This window comes from Artemia franciscana, chromosome 7, assembly GCF_032884065.1.
Source record: "Artemia franciscana chromosome 7, ASM3288406v1, whole genome shotgun sequence".
NCBI classification, from domain to species: Eukaryota; Metazoa; Arthropoda; class Branchiopoda; order Anostraca; family Artemiidae; genus Artemia; species Artemia franciscana.
This window is the reverse complement of record NC_088869.1, coordinates 11165846-11188814: the sequence shown is the minus strand read 5'-3', so window position 1 is coordinate 11188814 and position 22969 is coordinate 11165846. Positions and strand designations below refer to the sequence as shown.

Genomic DNA, 22969 nt, shown 5'->3' with positions numbered 1-22969 from the left:
ATATTCTTTTATAAAAAGTTACAAACTCTGTAAGTTACAAACTTTAACCAGTGTTTACATACAGTAACGGTTATTGGGAAGTTTATCAAAGTTTTCAGGGGGATTTTTTTGGTTTGGGTGTGGGGTTGAGGGGAGGGGGCTATGTGGGAGGAGCTTTCCTTGGAGTAATATTTCATGAGGGAAGAGAAATTCAATGAAAAGGGCGAAGGATTTTCTAGCATTACTATTAAAAAAATGAAGATATAAACAGGAAAAAGTTTTTTCAATTGAAAGTAAGGAGTAGCATTAAAACTTAAAACGAACAGAGATTATTACGCATATGAGGGGTTCTAAAAATACTTTAGCATAAAGAGTGAGGTATTTAGAAGGAGATAAATACTTCGCCTCTTTATGCTAAAGTATTTTTAGTAATTTCAACTATTTATTCTACGGCATTTCAGATTCAGGGGTCATTCTTAAGGAATTGGGACAAAACTTGATTTAGTGTGATGAGCGAGTTATTAACGAGGGGACAAACCCCCTCATATATATAATCAAAAATAAAAGAATATAAAAGTTTGTTACGTAAGTTGATTCTTAAGCTACGTATATTTTTTACTAATAAGAATGTTCGTTACAAATTAAAATTTCTAGTTGCCTTTTTAAGTAACTGAAAAATTGGAGGGCAACTAGGCCTCCTTCTCCACCCCGTATTTCTCAAAATCGTCTGATCAAAACTAAGAGAGAGCCATTTAGCCAAAAAAAGAATTATTATTTAAATTTCATTTTAATAATTTATGTACGGAGAGCCAAAATCAAACATGCATTAATTCAAAAACGTTCAGAAATCAAATAAAAAAATAGTTTTTTTAACTGAAAGTAAGGAGTGATATTAAAACTGAAAACAAACAGAAATTACTCCGTATATGAAATGGGTTGTCCCCTCCACAATCCCTCGCTCTTTACGCTAAAGTTTGATTCGATTAAAAATATAGTTGAAACAATTAAAAACTTTAGCCTAAAGAGCGAGAGATTGCGGAGTACGGAGTAATTTCTATTCGTTTTAAGTTTTAATGTCGCTCCTGACTTTCAGTTAAAAAAACGAGTTTTTTTATTTAATATATTAACGGATTGGTTGTTGAAATCTTGATGAATGAGTATCCTTTATGTCAGTATTGCTGATGTGTTTTGCATGATTTGCTGCTAAAATAGTGACTTTAGATCTACTTGTATAATCGACTTTTAATCAAGAAAAATTTAGCCGGAATATTTTAATCAGACCAAACTGCTAATTATTCTCGCTACAATGTTGAATATTTTATCTTAACCTCTCTTAAGACACGACTTCGCATACTGAACCATTTAATTCCTTTTCATCTTGATGTATTTTAAACAATGTGGTAGCTATATTAGCCGATGATACGTCTTTTCACCAGCAAAAATTATGAGAAATATTCAAGAGCTTCCGAGGTCTTTAATAACTCTTGATAGTATTTTTTTCAGCACATATATTGGTTTTTGGTAGGTTTCTAAATTCACACGAACTTTTCAGGCAATCACTTAACGGCTTAGTAATAGTGGCATAATTTTTTAAGAGATTCAATTGCAGATAATAAAAAAAATATGTGCTGCACATAATAAATAGCTGCACAAAATAGTGCTGCACATAATAAAATAGTGCTAAAACAGCACTTTTGTGATACAGTCGGCAACACTGAAAATAATCGATGGTTTATTTGACGCCTATATCGATATGCTGGCCTATGGAGCACCTCTGATGACTGTTGATATGTTTTCAAAAGCTATTTCGTGAAAAAAATTAATTGAAAGTCATAAATGAATTTCTTTTCCTGGTTAGAGAGAGGCCATTTGTAAAAAAAAAAATGATAATTTGACCCGGAAGGGTCCGGGAATTCAAGGGTTTGATGCGTCATGGGGTTGGGCCCACATTAGCCCCTGCCTTCGACCCTAAGTAACTCAAAAGTAAAATTTGTCACAATTAAGAAAATGCAATTGAATTAGCAGCGGGATTCAGCAGGTTTTCTTCTAACCACTACGGTCTTTTTTTTAAGTTTGAAAGTCAGTACAATTTTGCCAGACTGGTACAAAGTTAGTATAATTGTTATAAAGTTCAGCGATTTTTTCGACAGCCGGAATCGGGACTCCCCCTGTTCATTGTTATTAAAATATTGATGCTTCGTGACTTGTCTCTCTCTTCTTCTTTGTGTCTTTAAAAGGACACTTCTATGATACATTAGAGGGACACCATATGGGCTGCGTGCAAACGTTTTTTTTCAACTATTTGGCACCAAATTTAAAAATCGAAAGATTTGAATTGGCTCTTAAGATTTAAGATATGCCCCATTGATAATACATAAACAGGTAACGGCGCAGATTAACTATCCCTGATAGGACAACTTATTTTTTACTGTTTATCACTAAGTCAATTAGGGTGTAAAGTTATTAAGATACTGTCCAGTAGAACTAGGATATAAGAAAAAATCACTTTAAAATATATCTTAGGTTAATTTGACAGGGCCTCTGCATCCTGCACTTACCTTTAAATATGTAGTGGTATGTTCAGCTAACTATTTAAATGTTCCTTATGATTAGGTCAGGAATAAACAGTCAAGGGCATTAACTTTAGAAGTCAGGTCATTTAGAGAAGGCTGCACTGTTACCAATATTAAAAAAATTAAGAAACCTTGTTTGATTACAATGCTGCTTTAGCTTCTTCGAAGCTGGCACCCTTGATTTTTGCGACTACTAACAACACTGCCTCCTCTGAATGAGATGCCTTGTAAAGTTAGTACTCCATACTAGGAATTTGTCAAACGTATGGTAATAGCCCAATGGGAAATGATTGCAACTGTGGCTATGCCACCTTAAACTTATCAATCTAAATTTGTACAGACATATTTACAAGCTGAAATTTATGGCTTAAGGGTCTAATGAGCATTGATGCCCAGAAGACCTGCCTGGGGCTAGGATATATTGTCTGGTTGTGAAAACTACTATTCTGTATGTCTTGAAATTGTTAATTTTTCTATAAAATCTTTTCATCTTTTTATACCTTTTCAGGCTAACTGTTAAACTATTTTTGGTAAATGTTCAACTTCATCACAAGCTGTCTAAAGTGCGTATTACTGCATATAGCGAGATTCTGATGATCGCATATTGTTTCTTTGTCATTATTAGAGAAGTGCATCCATTCTTGGTTGATCCTCCTCCTCCATGGGGCAAATTAAAAATGCGTAAAGTGGGCTTACTTACAGATAACATTACCTATAAAGCTTAGCGTACTATTCCAAGAGCCCTGCAGTCACTGGGGCAAGGTCTAAATTCTAAATTTATTCCAAAAAGATTGACAAAACAAAAAAAACCTCAAACGAGGTTTATTAAATAAATATATTATATAGACCTCGCCCCACTACCTGTGGGGCTCATGAACTAATACGCTTTACTCTATAGGTAATCTTACCTGTAAGCAAGCCCAATTTATGTTTTTTTAGTCTGCCCAATGGAGGAGAAGGGTCAACCAAAAATGGACGTGGTCCTAGAGTTAGCATTTCCAAGTACAGCTTCTATTTTAGACAGCTTGTGACAAAACTAAACATTTCCCCTATTTTTGTTTTGAGACAAGAGAGATAATTTTGGGAAACGGTTCATAACATTCTTAGGCTTTCATTCCTGTTCCCTAAGTTAATTGACTAACAACTTGTATTCAAAGCTGCCTCCCTGTATTGCCAAAAAAAAACTCGTACCCTACATTTCTCTGGGGACTAATTATCTAGAGCAAAACCTTGGTTTGAGATTATTGTTTGTCATATTTTAGTGTGATGACCATTTCTTAAAATTGAAATAATTTAAAATGGTATACAGATATCTTCCTGGTTTTAACACTCAAATAATTTGAAATGGCTTCAAATATTTTAGTTCATCAGCATAAGATGTCCTGTTGCAAAATAACTATGTTCAGTGAGTGTGAGGAATGTTTTTGAACATTTGAATTCAGAATAAATCATAAGCTGAAAATTTGTAGTGACTGTCTCCATACTATTTATATTTTGTTTGATTTGTTAATTGCCTACAAATAAGTTTTAAATAATTTTATGTAAGACCATTTAAGCTTGTGAACCAAGTCTGGTAAAATCTCTTGCTTTTCATTCAGTTTTTTCTCCGCCCCTGAGACTCGTCTGAGTTAAAAAAAAGGCTCTCCGCATAGGAAGTTTCTGCCAACCTGGCCAAGGCCTCTTCAATCGTATTGTAGACTAAGCCATGTTTGGAAGAAGCCATTGAGCCACCAAAATGAAGATCCTTGGGGGGTCAGTCTGTTAAATCCTGCAACGTAGAGCTGAACCTTAACTTGAAACTGCAGCTGTCCACTGCAATATTAACACTCTTCAATCTAAGTGGCTTTGGAGGAAACTCAATGGACAGACTTTGTGAGCTATGACTGCCTATAAAGTATGGATTCCCAGTAACCTTTGTCACACCTGATTGCTGAGTAGACACTTCGTTGGTTTTGACATCTTTTGTGATTACCTGCTGACACTTTGGCTCCGATCCTTTAGGACTTTGAACTTGCCAGTTGTGGCTGATAGCATCCAAGAGGAAGACCCAAGTTTTGGTGAAGTGATTGTCTTCAAAATTTCTAAAACCAAGCAGGAACTTTGGTGTCTACTGAAGAGGCCTATGCTATAGACCGAACCATGAGACTAGAAAAAAGAAACTAGAAAATCTGACAGGAATGAAGACTGTATGCACTACTGAAAAGAACTTTAATATTCTAATAAACCTGTGTAGTGATATTAACAGCAAAATCTGCAACCAGGATATGATGTGAATAGACTAAGAAAATGATGACAAATCTGAATCATATGGATCTGAAGAGTCTGACTCTAATGACAGATGTGTTAAAGATGGTGCGACTATCAAGGCAAAGTCAAAAAAAGAAAATGAAAATTTACATGCTCATATTTAATAGCAATTGGGTTCCTGAAAAAGACATACAGAAATGGATTTGGAAGGATAACTGAGATTTTGCATGGTTCCTTTGCTGGGTTCTTCATAGATGTTACATTAGAGAAAATACCCGTGCTCATTGACATTCCAAAATAAATTTCACATCAAGAATTTAGACGTACAGCAGCATAGTTTGAACTGTAAAAGATGTACTCAAATAAAATTGAATTTTAGAAGAGTCTAGTCTTGCAGAATTAAGTTGAAAATGCAAAGTTTAAGCTCAGTGGCTTCATAACAAAACATAACTAGAAGGTTTTTTCTAGCTCAGGATCTTTTAAGGGTCTTTTCAGAAATATTTTCAAAATCTTTTGAGACATTCACGAATATATTAAAATAATTGGGAATAAATGACAGCCCAAAATTCACGGGTTCAAAAGAAAATGTTCCACCACCATACTGTATTATTGTTGCTTTATGCTTTGTTTTATAATCAAAAGCTATTGGCGAATATTTTCAAATAAGGTCAAAACAAGTATAAGACTTGGGATTACCGATTAGCCTTTCAGGGCTATTGCGCTCTGCTAGACCTCTTAAAAAGTGTTCCCTTATTCCATGATTGCAGGTAAAATAAGTTGCAGTTTTGATAAAGCAGGAAGCATTGTTTTAAAAAAATTAGTGCCAACTGCTGGTCAGTGTCTCTCAGAAAAACTTGAGAGAGGAAAGTTTTCAATCTTTGTGGATGAACTGAGAAATAAATTTGTTTTTAAATCTATGGGTATTTTTGCTTGTTTCTTGTGTCCTCAGCTGATACTTGTCTGTGATTGCATGTTACAGCTCAAATAATGAAAAAAAGTAGATAAGTTTTTTCACATTAAAAATATTCCAAAAGAAAATTGCACTACTGCTTTTGAATATGGGAAAGATAAAACTGTTGAAGGCTCTAATGCAAGTTGAATAATTTTGTTGTTGTTGACTATGTATTACTTAGCCTTGCTCTGTGAGCGTCTAGTGCAACCGAGAAAATTCGCCTAGAATTAAACAAGTTTGTCTGCAATGTATACAACTAAATACAGTCAAATTCACTAGATCCATTACAACTTACACAGAGATTCAGGGGCTGACAAGTACAAAAAATAACAAACTACTTGAAATCTGTGACTTGCGCTGGCTTTCCCTTTAGTCAGTAGCTTTAGATTAGCACATTTTAGAACAGTGTAGAGCACTAAAAGTTTAATTTTACAAAGAATTTAAGGCCACAAAGTTAGATTTTGCGGAAAAGATCCTGAAATTGCTTATACCAAGTTTCTGGGCTTTATTTTGCCACAAGTCAAACAAGTTGAACATTTATTTCAAGCAAAAAGGATTAGGTTATAGTGTTATTGCAAAACTGTTTCCACATTATTGTAGATCATCCTTAAGAATTTCCTACGGTCAGAAGTAGTCGAAAAAACATGTTAGGCGTACCTGAATACTTTTTCTCTCTTGAAAGAATATGTGTTGGAGCAAATATGGAAGCTGATGGGATCAAAAAATATTTCTTCCAAAAAGTGCGTGGCTTGAAATCATGTGTCTAAGCTTTTACGGGAAGTTAGCAAAGGATTTTTGTGTTTGCGTTTACTGCTAATCAATCTTTAAGGTATTGCTGAAAATGAAAGCGATTTACCTAGCTTGGCTGCCTACGGTAAAGAAGACTTATTACCAATAGTAGTCATGCCCCCTAACCCCTTATTCCTGCTGAGTATAAGTCTTTGCTGCATGAGTACTTTAAGAGTCATGAGTTTTTTTTTTGAGAAATTCAATGAGCCTCAAAATAGTTTTAGCTCCGTGAAATATTCAAAGCTTTGCACACTTATGTTCTCTGTCAGGTAATTTCTGCACTCACTCCCTATTGTTAAGCGCATTTGTCAATTGTCAAAACTAAGTCTCAAAACCTCCTTGCACTCTACACCATTTGCTCCTTGATTTGTACTAGGTAATAGATCCACGACCTCGGTAATTGTGTCTCCTGGAATCATTAAGAGAAAAGGGGGAAAGATAACAAGTACGTGACTAAATACAATACGTGGAAGATGAAGAAACTGAGCCTTTGCTAAGCTACCTTGATAAGGTGTTGCTCTGATGTCTTTTCTTGCAATTTCAGTTTCTGCACAATTGACTTGTTTTGTGTCTTGTCAATGAAACCAAGCATAGTAGCTCAGTTTTTCAGCTCCTGTCTATGCAGGGCTTCGTAGTAGGTTGGCAAATAAGTATATAAAAAGTACCTCTAGCTGCCGTCTAGTTGGAGGAGTCGGAAACATCTACTATAATAATAAATTATTAGATTTTCTTAAAAAAAGACATTGATTGAAAAATTATAATATAAAAATTATGTTATAGATGCTGTTAAGAACTTGGGATCTATTTTTTTCAAGAATTCCTTCCAATCATTTCAACTAAAACCCAGCCACAGTTATTTTTTGTATACTTTTTGTCCAGCTTGAAACGAAGCCTAGGGCTAATCCAGTGTATATATAACCCTAAAAAATAAGATTTTTTGGCCCTAATGAAGTCTTACAATCCAATAGAAAAAGAATGAAGCCGTAGCTTCAGCTCCCACATTTGTAGAATCTAGGTTTCCAGATTCTTGGCTTACATTTTCTTAGCCTGCTAGCTTTAACATGAAGCTAGACCAAAAGTACCCTAGACTAATGTACAAAAAAGGGCATTTATGTTTCAAGATTTTGGAACTCTTGAAGTACTTGCACTGAAAAATTATTTTAATGGTAAAAGAACCACAATATGATAACAAAAATAGAGTTTGGAAAAACATGAAGACAAAACAAAAAATCGTAGAAGCTCTGAAAAAAGAACTGGAAGGTTGGAATGACAAAAATCATGCTTGGGCTCTTTCCCTTGGACCAACTTCACTATCCAAAAACCCCAGAATTTAAAAGTTCTGGTTGGTGAAGCCATAACTTTAGATAGTACACTCTTGTTTATAGAGACGATGTGATAGCTTGTGTTATGGAAAAGCAAAAAATCAATTAGGGCATAATGTATTACATTGACAATGCTCTAGTCTTTTTTTCATGCTCTTTTATTTCGATGGTAGTGAATTAATAATAATATATATAACAAATAAAAAAGGATAAGAGATAGAAAAGAAGGGAATAGGAAGAAATTGTCCATTTTTTTCAGAGAGTACTGTTCGAAGGAAGATGCAAAGGGCAAAACCTACTAAAAATGTTTTCGTGCTTGATACGCTTTTTCCAGATAGCACAATTTTAGGGCTTTATTTTGACAAAAATCAAAAATCTAATATTGAAATCGCTGAGCTCAATGACCCACAGACAGGTCTGCAGCTCCTTTGGAGGCTTTGGCTATTTGATTACTTTTAATTTATTTGTGTTGGGGGAAAAAGTCTCTTGATCTGTTTTGACATACAAAACTAATTCGCACATAACTTTATGAAGCTTTTGGGGTTTTAATGTCAACTGGGTATTCTCAAATTGTTCTCATATCCTTGTAAGCCCATATGCATGGGTTTTTATTTTCATTTTGAGCGAAGCAAATTATCTTATCTGCTTGATCTATTTTTTTTTCACATTCTGGTAGGAGTTTTTTTTAGCTCAGAATCTTTTAAGGGTCTTTTCAGATATAGTTTCAAAACCTTTTGAGACATTCACGAATATATTAAAATAATTGGGAATAAATGACAGCCCAAAATTAACGGGTTCAAAAGAAAATGTTCCACCACCATACTGTATTATTGTTGCTTTATGCTTTGTTTTAGAATCAAAAGATATTGGCGAACATTTTGCATTAAGGTCAAAACGAGTATAAGACTAGGGATTACCGAAAGAATTGAAACTTGAATCTAATCTTAGCACTTTCAGGACACCCTTTCCGGTTACTACAGTAAAAGTTAAGAAAGATATTCATTAATGTGGAGAACTAACGTATTTTTAGCCCGTAAATCCTTTCTTCCCAACCCAAAAATTATTATATTCGTCTTTCACCTGTCCCATTATTTTTTGTTCCTATTAGTAATTTTTCTTTCAATTTAGCTGTGCTCTTCCTTTAAGTCAAAATTTAAAGTTCTCTTTGCCCATTGGTGTTCACTGAAAATTTGAGCCTTAAACTGCTGCTGAAGCAATGTACACATGCTATTTTGTTGGTGTGTCTACAAATATTTTTTTTTCAGTTTACAATGTCACTTAACTGAAAACAGAATCTAGCATAACAGTGGTACGTAGGGATAACCATCTAAACAGGATCGAGAGCAAATCTTTTGTGTCTTGTCCAGTGCTGCAACATTGTTTTTTTTTTACTTAAATATCAAGTAATAAGTATAAGTACTTTCCAAGTTCTTACTTAAGTATCAAATATCAAGTACTTGCCAAAATTGTACTTAAGTATTACTTCAAGTACTACTTCAAGTTTTTATTATATATATATATATATATATATATATATATATATATATATATATATATATATATATATATATATATATATATGATATCAAGCCTATGGCATCTTTTTTAAAGCCATTCTGAAGGCTTCTTAGCCTCTTCCCTTGCCTATAAAATATCCCCTATCATTCCTCTCTTGGAAATCTTAATCAAGAACCAGAATTTTCGTTTGATCGTTTTTAACAGTTTCCCTTGTTCGGCTGTTACACACCAAATGAAGTCCAAGAAAACAAGCTTAACCAATTTTCAACACAAAGGCTTGAAAGGAAAAGACTTTCAAAACAATTAAGTCCAGTCAAAAAAAATCTTGATTGGATCAGGCATACCACATGATAGGATTAATACAGTGCACGTAGAATTGAACTTCTGGCGATTAGTGTTCAATCAAATCTGGCACGTTTGAAAAAATACAGAACTATTCTGAAACATGTGAGAATAATGGAAAAAATACTGAAAGTATTGTTTTCCATTGTTTGGCTGGTACACACCCAATGAAGTCCAAAAAATAATCTGAACCAATTTTCAACACAACAGCTTGAAAGCAAAAGACTTTCAAAACAACTAAGTTAAGTCAAAAAACTTCTGTTCGGATTTGACAGATCACATGACAGGATTAATACAGTTCACATAGAGTTGAACTTCTGGCGATTAGTGTTCAATCAAATCTGGCATGTTTGAAAAAATACAAGGTTATTCTGAAACATGTGGGAATGGTGGAAAAAATATTGAAAACAGAAAAATAAACTTTGGTTTGGCTTTAAAACAGATAAAAGGTAATAAAGTAGTTCATTCTGTGATCAAATAAGTAAAAACCTTAGCAACAAAAAAAAAACTCAAATTCAAAAATAAGGAGCCAAGTGAGTTAGTTGCAGACTTTTTTAATAAGAGAAATTAAAGCTCAATAATCAAAAGTCAAAAATCAATCGATGGCATGTCTCGCCCTCGGCACCTTTACAAGGAAAGTGCCTCAAGTTTTCAAGTTAAATTCCAGATACGCTATGAAAATGTATGGCATCTATATCCTTTGGCTGGTTGTCACTCAAGCAAGCCGCATGGTGTGTAGTCAATTCAGATGGTCGGTAAAACTCCCTACAAACATATATTATAAAATCACGGGCTTGCAGCAAGCCCGCTGATTCAGACACATTCCATACGGCTGGTCAAACTGCAGAATGAATGAATGAATCAATGAATGAACCTTATTATCCGTAAAAGTATAAAAAAACACAAAGTACAGAGTATTATAAATAAACAAAAACGATAAACAGCAAGAACAAAATTCAAACTAACAAAAGTCAACATGGACTTATTAACCAGCATCAATATGGAAAAAAGCCTGCAGAGGGCCGTAACAGTGAATAAAGTAGATAGTCTTTTTACATATATCATCACTGGAAGATCGAATCAAAGGAGGCATATCTATTAAACCAAATCAAACCATTATTTTTCTCTTTTGGTGCCACCTAGGAAGTCGGAGGAGGCTTTTGTTTGGGGATATTTGTCCGTAAGCGACGCATAGGTTTTTCACGGCTTGATTCACTAGGGATGAAAAGGTAGTGGAAAGTTTTGGACCGTAACACAGACCAAGCCAACTAACTAAAGAAGAACATGGCAGAATTGCAGTCCCAGCAGCGAATGGAGCGACCGCATAAGGGCTATGAAATCAAATAAACTCGCATTTAGACGCATTAACTGATATTCTAATTTTAGATAGTTCATTGGTTAATCCTATAATTGAAAAGAAAAACCCATATTAAGGTAAGAAACATAACTTTTAAGGGGACGCAGGCACGCTGCAAGCACACATTTAAATATACTAGGAGACAATAGGGCAGAAATTGCAACCTATCTATTTCTAGCAGCAGTTTTCAAACTGTTCGTGGTAACGACTTGTAGTAAGGAGCGACCCGGCTCGATAGTAAACGAAACTCTAAACAGCGAAATTTTGATGCTAAAATATACATCAAAAGAATCAGATTTTCATGCTGATTTTATATATATAAGTTTCATCAAATTTAGTCTTTGTCATCAAAAGTTACGAGCCTGAAAAAAATTACCTTATTTTAGAAAATAGGAGAAAAAACTCTTTAAAAGTCAAAGAATCTTAACGAAAATCACACCATCGCATTCGGCGTATCATAGAACCCTATAGCAAAATTTTCAAGCTCCTATCTACAAAAATGTGGAATTTCGTATTTTTTACCAGAAGACAAATCACGGGTGCGTGTTTATTTGTTTGTTTTTTTGTTTTTTTTTTCAAGGGGTCATCGTATCGACCAAGTGGTCCTAAAATGTAGCAGGAGGGCTCATTTTAATGGAAATGAAAAGTTCTAGTGCCCTTTTTAAGTGACCAAAAAAATTGGAGGGCACCTAGGCCCCCTCCCACGCTCATTTTTCTCCAAATTCAACAGATCAAAATTTTGAGATAGCCATTTTGTTCCGCATAGTTGAATACCATAATAACTATGTCTTTGGGAATGACTTACTCCCCCACAGTCCCTGGGGGAGGGGCTGCAAGTTACAAACTTCGACCAGTGTTTACATATAATAATGGTTATTGGGAAGTGTACAGTCGTTTTCAGGGGATTTTTTTTTAGTTTCGGAGTTGGGGCTGAGGGGAGGGGGCTATGTGGGAGGATCTTTCCTTAGAGAAATTTGTCATTGGGGAACAGAAATTCAATGAAAAGGTCGGAGGATTTTCTAAAATTACTATAAAAAAAAGAAAAAATAAACATGGAAAAGTTTTTTCAATTGAAAGAAAAGAGTAGCATTGAAACTTAAAACGAACAGAGATTATTACGCATATGAGGGGTTCTAAAAATACTTTAGCATAAAGAGAGAGGTATTTAGGAGGAGATAAATACCTCGCTCTTTATGCTATAGTATTTTTAGTAATTTCAACTATTTATTCTACGGCCATTCTGATTCAGGGGTCATTCTTAAAGAATTGGGACAAAACTTAGGATTTAGTGTAAAGAACGAGGTATTAACGAGGGTACAAACCCCCTCATATACATAATAAAAATTAAAGAATATAAAATATTGTTACATAAGTTAATTCTAAAGTTACGTGTATTTTTTACTAATAAAAAAATCGTTAAAAATTAAAAATTATAGTTGCCTTTTTATGCAACCGAAAAATTGCATGGCAGCTAGGCCTCCTTCCCCATCCCTTATTTCTTAAAATCGTCTGATCAAAACTAAGAGAAAGCCATTTGGCCAAAAAAGGAATTTATATGCAAATTTAATTTTAATAATTAATGCGTGGAGAGTCAAAATCAAACATGCATTAATTCAAAAACGTTCATAAATTACATAAAAAAAACTAGTATTTTTTTAAAACTGAAAGTAAGGAGCGACATTAAAACTTAAAATGAACAGAAATTACTCCGTATATGAAATGGGTTGTCCCCTTCACAATCCCTCGCTCTTTACGATAAAGTTTGACTCTTTGCCACGATTCTGCTTTTAAAACAATTAAAAGCTTTAGCGTAAAGAGCGAGGGGTTGCGGAGGGGACCACCCATTTCATATACCTAGTAATTTCTGTTCGTTTTAAGTTTTAATGTCGCTCCTTACTTTCAGTTAAAAAAACTAGTTTTTTTTTATGTAATCACACCATGAAGTGGCAAAAACCATGAGACTAAGTCGAAAATATTCTGAGAAAAAAGGAATAAAACAAGAGCTAAGAGCTCATATGGCAATTGTAACGAGGTTGTAAGAGCCAAGAGCTCATTTGGCATGAGCTCTAGCAAAATTATAAGAATAAATAGATTAATTTAAAAGAAAAATCAGAGGCTTAATATTTGTCGGCATTTAAAATAAGAGCTCTGAGGCACAAGGCCCTTTTAAATATCAAAATTCATTAAGATCCGATCACCCACTCACAAGTTAAAAATACCTAATTTTTCTATTTTTTTCTCTCCCTTCACCTGATGGATAAATCGGGGAAATCATCTTTATCAAGTCAATTTTGCAGGTCCTTGACACGCCTACCAAATTTCATTGTCCTGGCACGTCCAGAAGTACCGAACTCCCCAAATCACTGGAACCCCTAACTACCCCAAAGGGAGTGGATCCAGTCCGGTTGCGTCAATCACGTATCTACGACATTGGCTTATTCTACCCATCAAGTTTCATTCCGATCTCTCCACTCTTAAGCGTTTTCCAAGATTTCCTGTTTCCCCCTCCAACTCTCCCCTAATGTCACCAGAACTGGCTGGGTTTTAAAATAAGAGATCTGAGACATGAGTTCCTTCTTAATATCAAATTCAAGAATACCTCACGAACGGTCACCCGCTCTTAAATTAAAAATACCCCAGTTTTTTTTTAATTTTTCCGAATTAACACCCCCTACAATCCTTCAAAGAGAGCGAATCCATTTCATTATGTCAATCACGTATCTAGGACTTATGCTTATTCTTCCCACCAAGTTTCATCCTGATCACTTTAAGCATTTTTAAGATTTCCAGTCCCCCTCCCCAATTCCCCCCAATGACACTGGATCCGGTCGGGACTTAAAACATAAGATCTGAGTTACGAGGTCCTTCTAAATATAAAATTTCATCCGATGAAATCCAAGAAGATCTGATCACTCCTTCGTAAGTTAAAAATACCTCATTTTTTCTAATTTTTCAGAATTAACCCTCCCCCCAACTCCCCAAAAGAGAGTGAATTCGTTCTACTTGTGTCAATCATGTATCTAGGACTTGTGCTTATTTTACCCACTAAGTTTCATCCCAATCCCTCCACTCTAAGCATTTTCCAAGATTTTAGGTTTCCCCCTCCAGGTCCCCCCACTGTCAACAGATCTGGTCAGGATTTGAAATAAGAAATCTGAGACATGAATTCCTTCTAAATATCAAATTTAATTAAGATCCATCTAATTTTTGTCCTCCCACTCCTCCCCCCCCAGATGGTCGAATCGGGGAAACAAGTATTTCAAATTTAATCTGGTCTGGTCCTAGATACGCCTGCCAAATTTCATCGTCCTAACTTATCTGGAAGTGCCCAAACTAGCAAGACCGGGACTGACAGACCGACAGAATTTGCGATAACTGTATGTCACTTGGTAAATACCAAGTGCCATACAAAGTAATTTTTCTGGAATATTTGGTTGAAGGTTGGCTTCAATTCGACTTATTTTGGAAAAAGTCTATTCCAGGCTTTGGGCAAGCCATGGCCGGAAGTAGTTGTAGGCCCTAATAAACTGAAGGAAAACTCGACTTTCTTAAAACTTGAAACCCCCTCCCCCTCGCCCTATTTTAGACAGGGCTTGTGATATCAGAGCTGGATATGAGCCCTGATCCTAGTCATCCTTGGTCTAGCTTTCATTTGGATCCGTTGCTCCATTTGCAAGTTATACTAAATTAAACCAAAAGATTTCATCACTTAAAACCCACCCCCCCTCGTTTTACTTCAGCGTGGGTTTTCATCTCAAAACGTGATGCCTGTCACGGTCTTAGGCACCTTTGGTTCACTCTTCACTGAGATTCATCGATCTCTCGCAAGTTACACTGAATTAAATGAAAAACTCAACTTTTTTTAGTACTTATAGCCCCCTCCCCCTAATTAAGCTAGGGTCTTCCTCTCCAAACATTATGTGTCTTATGGTTTTGCCATGTTTAGCTTGACTTTCATTGATATCTATTACTTCATTCGCAAGTTAAATTGAGTCGAACAATAAACTCAACTTTTTTAGCACTTAAAGCCCCCTCCCCCTTGCCCTAATTAAGCTTGGGTCTCCATCCCAGAACTCAATGCATATCATACTCTTAGGCATCTTTATTCAATTTTCATCGAAATTTATCTCTCCATTTGCAAGTTACAGTGAATTAAATGAAAAACTCGAATTTTTTTAACACTTAAAGCCCCATTGCCTTAATTAAGCTCAATTTCAATCCAAATAGTTCAATTTTAATATAAATCTGACTGGCAGTTCTCCTGCTATATTCCATTGCACAGACGGGCGGATAGACCGACAGATCTCAAAAACCTATCTTGATGGATATTTTCCGCTATCCAAATAGCTGATGATGCCTGGATGATGATATGCTATTGTTTTCCTTCTTTTTGGATCCAATGAGCCAACATGGCTACCTAAGACGTTGCTAAATCCGTCTGTCCGTCTGTCTGTCTTTCTGTCCGTCTGTGTAATCACGTATAGGGGGAGAACCACTGATTGGATTTGGATGAAAATTTTGATGGCTAAAATTGGTGCCAAGGATCATGAGACACATCAAGTTGAAAGATGAAGACCCTAGCTTAAATAAAAAAGGGGGGAGACAGCTTTAACTTCTAATAACAGTTTTTCGTTTAATTCAGAGTAACTTGCGACTAAAGTGATGGATCTGTATAAAAGTTGAACCAAAGAGGCCTATGACCATGACACATTTCAAGTTTTGAGATAAAGACCCTAGCTCAAATTTAACAAAGGGGAGTTGGTTTAAATTCTTAAAAAATTTAAGTTTTCCTTATAATTTAGTATAACGGGAAAATGGAGTAACGGATCCAAATGAAAACTAGACCAAAAATGCCTAAGATCTGGTTCAAGTTCTGATATCACAAACCCTATATCAAATAGGGTGAGGGGAGAGGGTTTCAAGTTTTAAGAAAGTTGAGTTTTCGTTTAATTTAGTAGGGCCTATAAATTATAAATGGAGTGACAAATATGAAGTCAGATTCGTCTGAATAACTGAATTTGCTGGAACGAATTTGACAAAATACCACTTCATTGGATCCAGATAGAATTCCCTAGACTTATTTATTGCAGACAACACTTAGATGGGCAAAGATTCATAGCTTCAGTAGTTTTACCAATAATGGTCCTGAGGATGATGAAATGGTAGAAATCTGGTTCAGTTGACGAGATGATAAAACTTAAACACTAATGTCAGAAATATAAGCCCAAATGGACTACAGTATGCAATATTTAGCACAAAACAAGGGATTTTAGCTCACTGTCGACCAGTGAACTGTGAAATAATTTCAATTTTCTTTGTTATGTAACTTTTAAAGAGAAATTAAACCAAGTGTTAATCATACGATAATTTTTTTCGTCAAAAACAAATACCTTATTTCATATCCAAAAATAGAGCATGGAGCTATATCTGAGTTTACTCTAAATCTAAAGGGTGATGTTTTCATGTACATTGCCAAAGCACACACACACAAAAACTATATCTGAGTTTGCTCTAAATATAAAGGTGATGTTTCCTTGTACATTGCTAAACCACACACCCATAAAATTTTCGTGTCAAAGGTAAAATATTTGAAAAACAAGTACATTAAAAGTATCTTAAGTAATTAGTATTTCGTAATCTTACTTAAGTATCAAGTAATAAGTACACCCTAAAGTTTTTAGTTAAGTACAAGTACAAGTAATGGAAAATTTTACTTAAGTAGTACTTCAAGTAAAAGTACTTCAAGTAAGTAACAGCACTGGTCTTGTCCTTTTCCTCTTACCAAAAGTGTATCTACTTAATTTTCATTCTATATTCCTCTCATTCCTCCCTTGCTCCCAAAACAGCATCAAAAAGTTTTTGCTTGATCCTCTAAGCGACTCCAAAGATAATGGGTATGCCCTCTTTCTATCAACTGGCAGCACTTATTCTCCTTTGATTTACCTCATTACTTCACTGTGAATAAATTATAGGAGCTATAGAGCCTGTAGAACATTTCTAATTTGCATAGCCAGCATAAACCAAATCTCTTTGTTCAATTAAAAAGTATATGTGTAACAAATTATCAATTTTTACTTCCCGAAAAGTTGTAAAGCTATGAGCCTGTCAATGTTTCCCCAGTTTTATACTATGGATAAAAATACATACAAAACGGGGAGTTATTCAAAATTTTTATCGCAGTCAAACCTTGAAATTTGGCGTAAAAGTAAGCTTTTGCAAAACCCTTTTAGTCAATAATGAATGACATTTCACAATAATAGGTATGTTTTACTTAGGGAATTTATTTTTAATATTTGTTTTATTTATTTTTGACAGCAGATTATCAAAAGAAATCATTTTCTCAAAGCAACGCTATGCCACACATAAAAATCAATGTAGAGGACAAAGGTTGCTGGTAGGGTTTTTCTTCTTAAAATCCAAATAAAAAACCTTAAAATATTTGAATTTAAATTCAAAAATATCAAAGTACAATCTGAATATAAAAATACAGTATCAAAATAAAAAATATAAATAAAAAAATGAGTTCATATTAAGTAAATAGTCACAGTAAATCTAAAACAAGAAATTATTTCTTTGTGACAAGGCTACTTTATCCTCAGCTCCATACTCTTCACTCTACTATCTGTCTTCCTTCCCCAATATTCAAGATAAAATACCCTAGAAGAAGGGTTAGGGGACTGTAATAAGAGTGTTTTTCAAACAGGCTTGAAGGCTCACTAAGACGTTTGTAGTTTTTGGGTCAAATGACTGAAGGTGTTTATATTTTATATATGATTGCCCGATTAATATGTTCGTTGTCTCACAAGACTTTGCTAAAAAGGGTCTTTTGTTAGATTTTTAACCAGTGTTGGCACAACAAGTATACTACCTTTAGGGCTTATGTTCCACTATATTTGGCCAAAGGTCCCATTACCTGTGCCACCACAAATTTCTATGTATGTATCTTTTTGGAAAAACAAAGGTTCTCCAAAGGATGCTAAAATGAAAGTAAACTCCCTATACTTTTTTTTAACCCTACCAGGGTCCGAGGGAAATAATCGATAAGAGTCGTAGAAAATAATTCAAAATTTGTTATATTGTTTTCCAATCTCAACTCACTGAATTATAAACGGGAACTTAAATAGGGTATTGACAAAAAAGATACAATATCATTTTTGTCTCTATTACGTGACACTGTGCGCCAAGAAAGTCACTTGCAGTCCAAAAATTTGATTTATTTTATCCATAAATCAAATTTCATTGGGAAGATTTAGCAAGCTTGTGAAAAGTCTCAAATAATACATATACATATGCATATAACAACATAATACATATACGGTATATGTATTATACGTATTATATATACGGTATATTGTATATATATATATATATATATATATATATATATATATATATATATATATATATATATATATACATATATATAATACAAATACAGTATAGACCAATTGATTACATCTTTTGAAATTATTACCTTGAAAATAGGCTAGCCTTTATGAGAGTTTGACTTTACTTTATAAAAATTTACTTTATAAAAGTTACTTTAGAAAAGTTACTTTACAGGTAACCTTGTATATAACAGAAAAGAGACATTCATTTGTTGAAATAGGAGCATAGCCCCAATAGTGAGTGTTCAGAAAGATTAACATTAGAATGTATGTAAAATTGTTTAATGTCATTAATTTTTCATTTCTATTCTCAAGGAGGAGCTTCCGAAAGGCGATGATACAAAGAAATCGTTTTGGCAGAAAAAAATAGGAAAGATTTTCTGTAAAAAGACCTTGTACAGTCGACTTCCTTTTTTGGAATGGCTTCCTAAGATCCGAATTGCTAGTTTAGTCTCAGATCTAATCGCAGGATTATCGGTAGGATTAACTCTGGTACCACAAAGCTTAGCCTATGCCACTATAGCTGGATTACCACCACAGGTAATTATTTTGTCCCTTTTTGAGCAATGATGTTGTTTTTTTGAAACTCTTTTTGCCTGAAGTATTTTGATCCATATAACTGTTAAGTCAAACTACGAGAATTCAATCACAATTTTACAACTTATACATCTAAAATGATTAAAATCCTTTTAAAAATTTTGATTTATTTTAGTATGTATGATCAAAATCCTTTCTAACAAGATCTAAAAAAGCTTGAGATTCGATGAATTTGTTGAGTACAAAGAACTTAAAGCAACTTCTTCCTCGTTTTCAACATAATAACTATCGGCCGAAAATTTAAAAGTTGACTTCATACTGCATCAGAACGATGAGTAACATAATCCACCTTTTATTCTATCCTCATTTAAATTTTGGTTGCATCGTTCTGCCCTGTATCAAAATATAATCAAGATATATATTATGCAAGACTGATGAAATAGCTTAGAAAATGTGCTGACCTTGCATCAACAATATAAATATGCGTCTGAAAATTGTTTTGGCCATATAAAGGTGGAATGAAATCACTATAAGTGGTTCATGACTAATTAAATACCAAATTCATATTTTTACAGTTTTACATACTACTCTATCTTCAGGTATATTGGAGGCTCTGAAGTGAATTCATACATCTGGCTTGCAGTGATATCTAGCAACCTGGTTGCAGAGGTTGCTATCAACCTAACAAGAGACAATCAGGTCCCATACTAAGAAATACAATAGCCCATAATTCCTTAAAAATAGTGTCAAATCGAAACACAAGTACACTGTTAGAATTTTCTTGTCCGAAAACCCTATATAGGAAATTTACAGCTACATAGCTTGAATGAAGAAGGAAATCAATTGGCTTGAAAAACAAATTAGTGGCTGCAAGCCCAATATTCTGCATCGATGTTATATTTTATTTCTCTCCGTTTTTCCTCTACAGGTAGCATGACACTGTAACATCATAGGGAGCTGTTTAATGGCTTGTTTTAAAGGAAATTGCAACATATTTTGTCTTTTTTAGCATAAAAAGTAAAAAAGAAATTTGAAGAAAAATTACAAGTTTAATCAGTATCATGCCTGTAGCCATAACAAAAACCTAGTAAAGAAGAAACGATATGCAGTAACTAAAAGAACAGAATTTTTTTGTAAATAAGATTCGGTAAATACAAGAATCTCTTGTAAAGCTGCTTTTCAGGATTATATATATAAAGTTATGATAAGGAACAAATTCTATTGCATAGTACTCATGCATTAAGTTAATTATATGAAAGAACCAACTATATTCAATATTAATTGAAGCTTTTGAAAATGAATAATTATACACCCTTGCATTTTAGTTTTTCAGATTCTCACTCTAACATTTCTTCTAGCCGTATATTTCTTTATTATTCATGTTTCTTAACTTTTTTTTTGATTTGTTGTAATTGTTTTTTTTGCCAGCATTCTAACCACGAAGTTCTTTGTACTTCATTTTTTTTTGCCTTGTTTTGATTCTCGCTGTCACAGAATCTAAAATTATACTACCTCGTTCTTCACATTCGTTTTTGATAGAACCAGACAAAATATAACAATAAGATGCGTAACTTGCACTTTTCAGGGTTTTCTTCCATGCTGAGTAATATATTCGTCGTTGATGTGCAGGTGGAACCAGGACTTTTATGCTACGTTGTTTTTTTCTTTAACACAAAAGAATGCCATACCATACAATACCATAATTAGTAAACCATACCATACCATACCAGTAAACCATACCATAGTTAAGAAAGGAAACCTGAAGTAAACGCCATCAAATCTGGAAATTTGGCTTTAGGAATTAGTTCTGGGCAGGGGGTGGATTTGACCCCCCCCCCCCCGAAAAAATGTTTTGTAACTGTTAAAAATTGAAACAAATATCAATATAGACCAATTTTTGATGTTTTTAAAGTCTTTTCGTATACCCCACCTCTGAAAAACCTCTGGGTACCCCACCTTTCCGTACCCCACCTCTGGGTACGGCAAATACAGGTCAAAGTGGAAATTGATTTCGTGAAACAGAACATAAGAGCTGACCTTTAATAGAGTGCAACATAACTCGATGAATTACCTTTGTTTCCTGATATTTTCCCAGTAATTACATTCACCTTAATTATGTTGTTATATAGTTCAGTAAAAATAAGGTGGGCTCTATTACACATCCCTTCTGAAACATTTAAGTTGGAAAATAATATAAGGATTGTATTTTTTTCATTTTTAAGTTATTGGGGTATAAATTTCCAGTATTAAATGAATTTAGGAATTCTTGAATGAATTCAATCCCCCTTTTTTATTTACTTGATTATTAAATTTTTAAGAATAATATTTTTTTTTGTGCGAGAATATCGATTATTTCTGAATTTATTTTACTAGCCTCTTTGGTGATTGAAGTTAAAATAACCTTGCCATGCATTTTTTGTAAACATTATTTCATATTTGTCTTTAGTTCACTAGTCAATGCTTTTAGACAAGTCTATAGAGATGAACAGTTTAACAAGAAGCGGCTTTTCTTGCTAATTAAAAGACAGCAGCTTTTGGAGTGGAGTAAGCATCGAGGCTTGCTCCCCGTGTCGGCACGAACATGATATAATGCAAAGCACCATAACAAGCTGGAGCCTTGTAGGTCTGTGGCTATCGACCGATACAGATTGTCTTTACAACATTTTTGTGTGTCTAATTTTAATAAGTAAGTCACAAGGAGGTGTGGATAGTTGAACTGTATTTTTTTCTTATTTACTCATGTTATTTGACGCAATAGATTCGTATTGTATCGTAAAAAACCTTTTAACTGTTTTAAAATAATAACTCATCGTTCAATCTTGTGCTTTTTATAGTTATATTTACTCTTACTGGATGACTATTATATAAGTGCAACTCAAATTAAATATATACAAATTGAAAGTAATTAAGGTAAGGTATCTTCATTAAGATGGCCTAATGCTATTGTTGGCTATAATTAAGATTTTCATCTTTTATTTTGTTTTGACTGTGTCAATTTTGGAAGGAAATTTTTCTCATATTTATCTACAAAATGCTCAGTATTTAAATATGGATGATACGACTCAGTCTGCTGTGTCTAGTAATAAAAATGTTTAAACGTCATATTTTATCTTCGTTTCAAGTTTAATTTTTCTGTGATTTTAAAAAATAAACATTTATTACTTTTGTTATCTACACATGTTAAGACACGAATGTAGATAAGTATAAATGCTTCTTTATAGAGTAAGGCCAAGGGTTCTATTAAACTTTAATTCTTCAGGATACCTTAATTAATTTAAAAACTGGCTTAAGCCTTTTTTTCTATAAATATTGTGTCCTGTGGTGGCGCAGTGGGTTTGACCTTAGCTTGGTAATACAGGACCCAGAGATCGAATCATGCTGCAGCAATGCATTGCAGGGCCGAAGCAGGGACCTTAGTAGTCAAGAAGTGTCGTTAATCTGATACGATACAATCTATAAATATTATAATTTTGGGCTTTTTAAAGTAGGGTGGACTTGGATAAGTCTGACCCGGGGTAACTCCAAAACCCCCATCTTATCTGGCTTTGTAATTAAAGATATATTTGTTTCCGTTTTCCGTCTTCTTCCTTTGATTTAGATACTTGACAACAGCGTTCAATATTTTTGCCATTTTCAATTGCTTTGTCATACAGAAATTTCAAAATTTTGTGGAAGACATTTTTGTTGCCTACGACTTAGGTAGCAATTTTTGATTGATAGTGACGAACAATAGAGAGATGATCAAACGATTCTAGATAGCTGATAATTTAGTAGCATAATTTAAGTTATTATTGTAATTTATAAGAATTTTGTTCTCAAATCAGTCAAGATATACAAGGGATATCGGAATTTCATTGGAAAAACAAGGATTTGGGTAAATCTGACATACCAGACTTACCCCATACATTATAAATTCGGACACGGGGGTCTGATTTCCCCGTGTATACAATTGGCTAGTTTTTTGC

At 34.0% G+C, this 22969-nt stretch overlaps 1 protein-coding gene across 5 annotated transcripts in view; it reads left to right on the top strand.

Annotated features, from left to right (window-relative positions):
- Window positions 1-22969, top strand: part of LOC136028843 (sodium-independent sulfate anion transporter-like) — a 120267-nt gene that overhangs the window by 17289 nt on the left and 80009 nt on the right. For 4 of the 5 annotated variants that reach the window (XM_065706773.1, XM_065706771.1, XM_065706774.1 and 1 more), the window contains exon 2: window positions 18783-19007. In XM_065706773.1, the coding sequence (XP_065562845.1) occupies window positions 18783-19007 (225 nt within the window). Of the gene's footprint in view, window positions 1-2308; window positions 2362-18782; window positions 19008-22969 lie in introns of those variants that run through there. The other variant, XM_065706775.1, reaches the window with a different exon arrangement.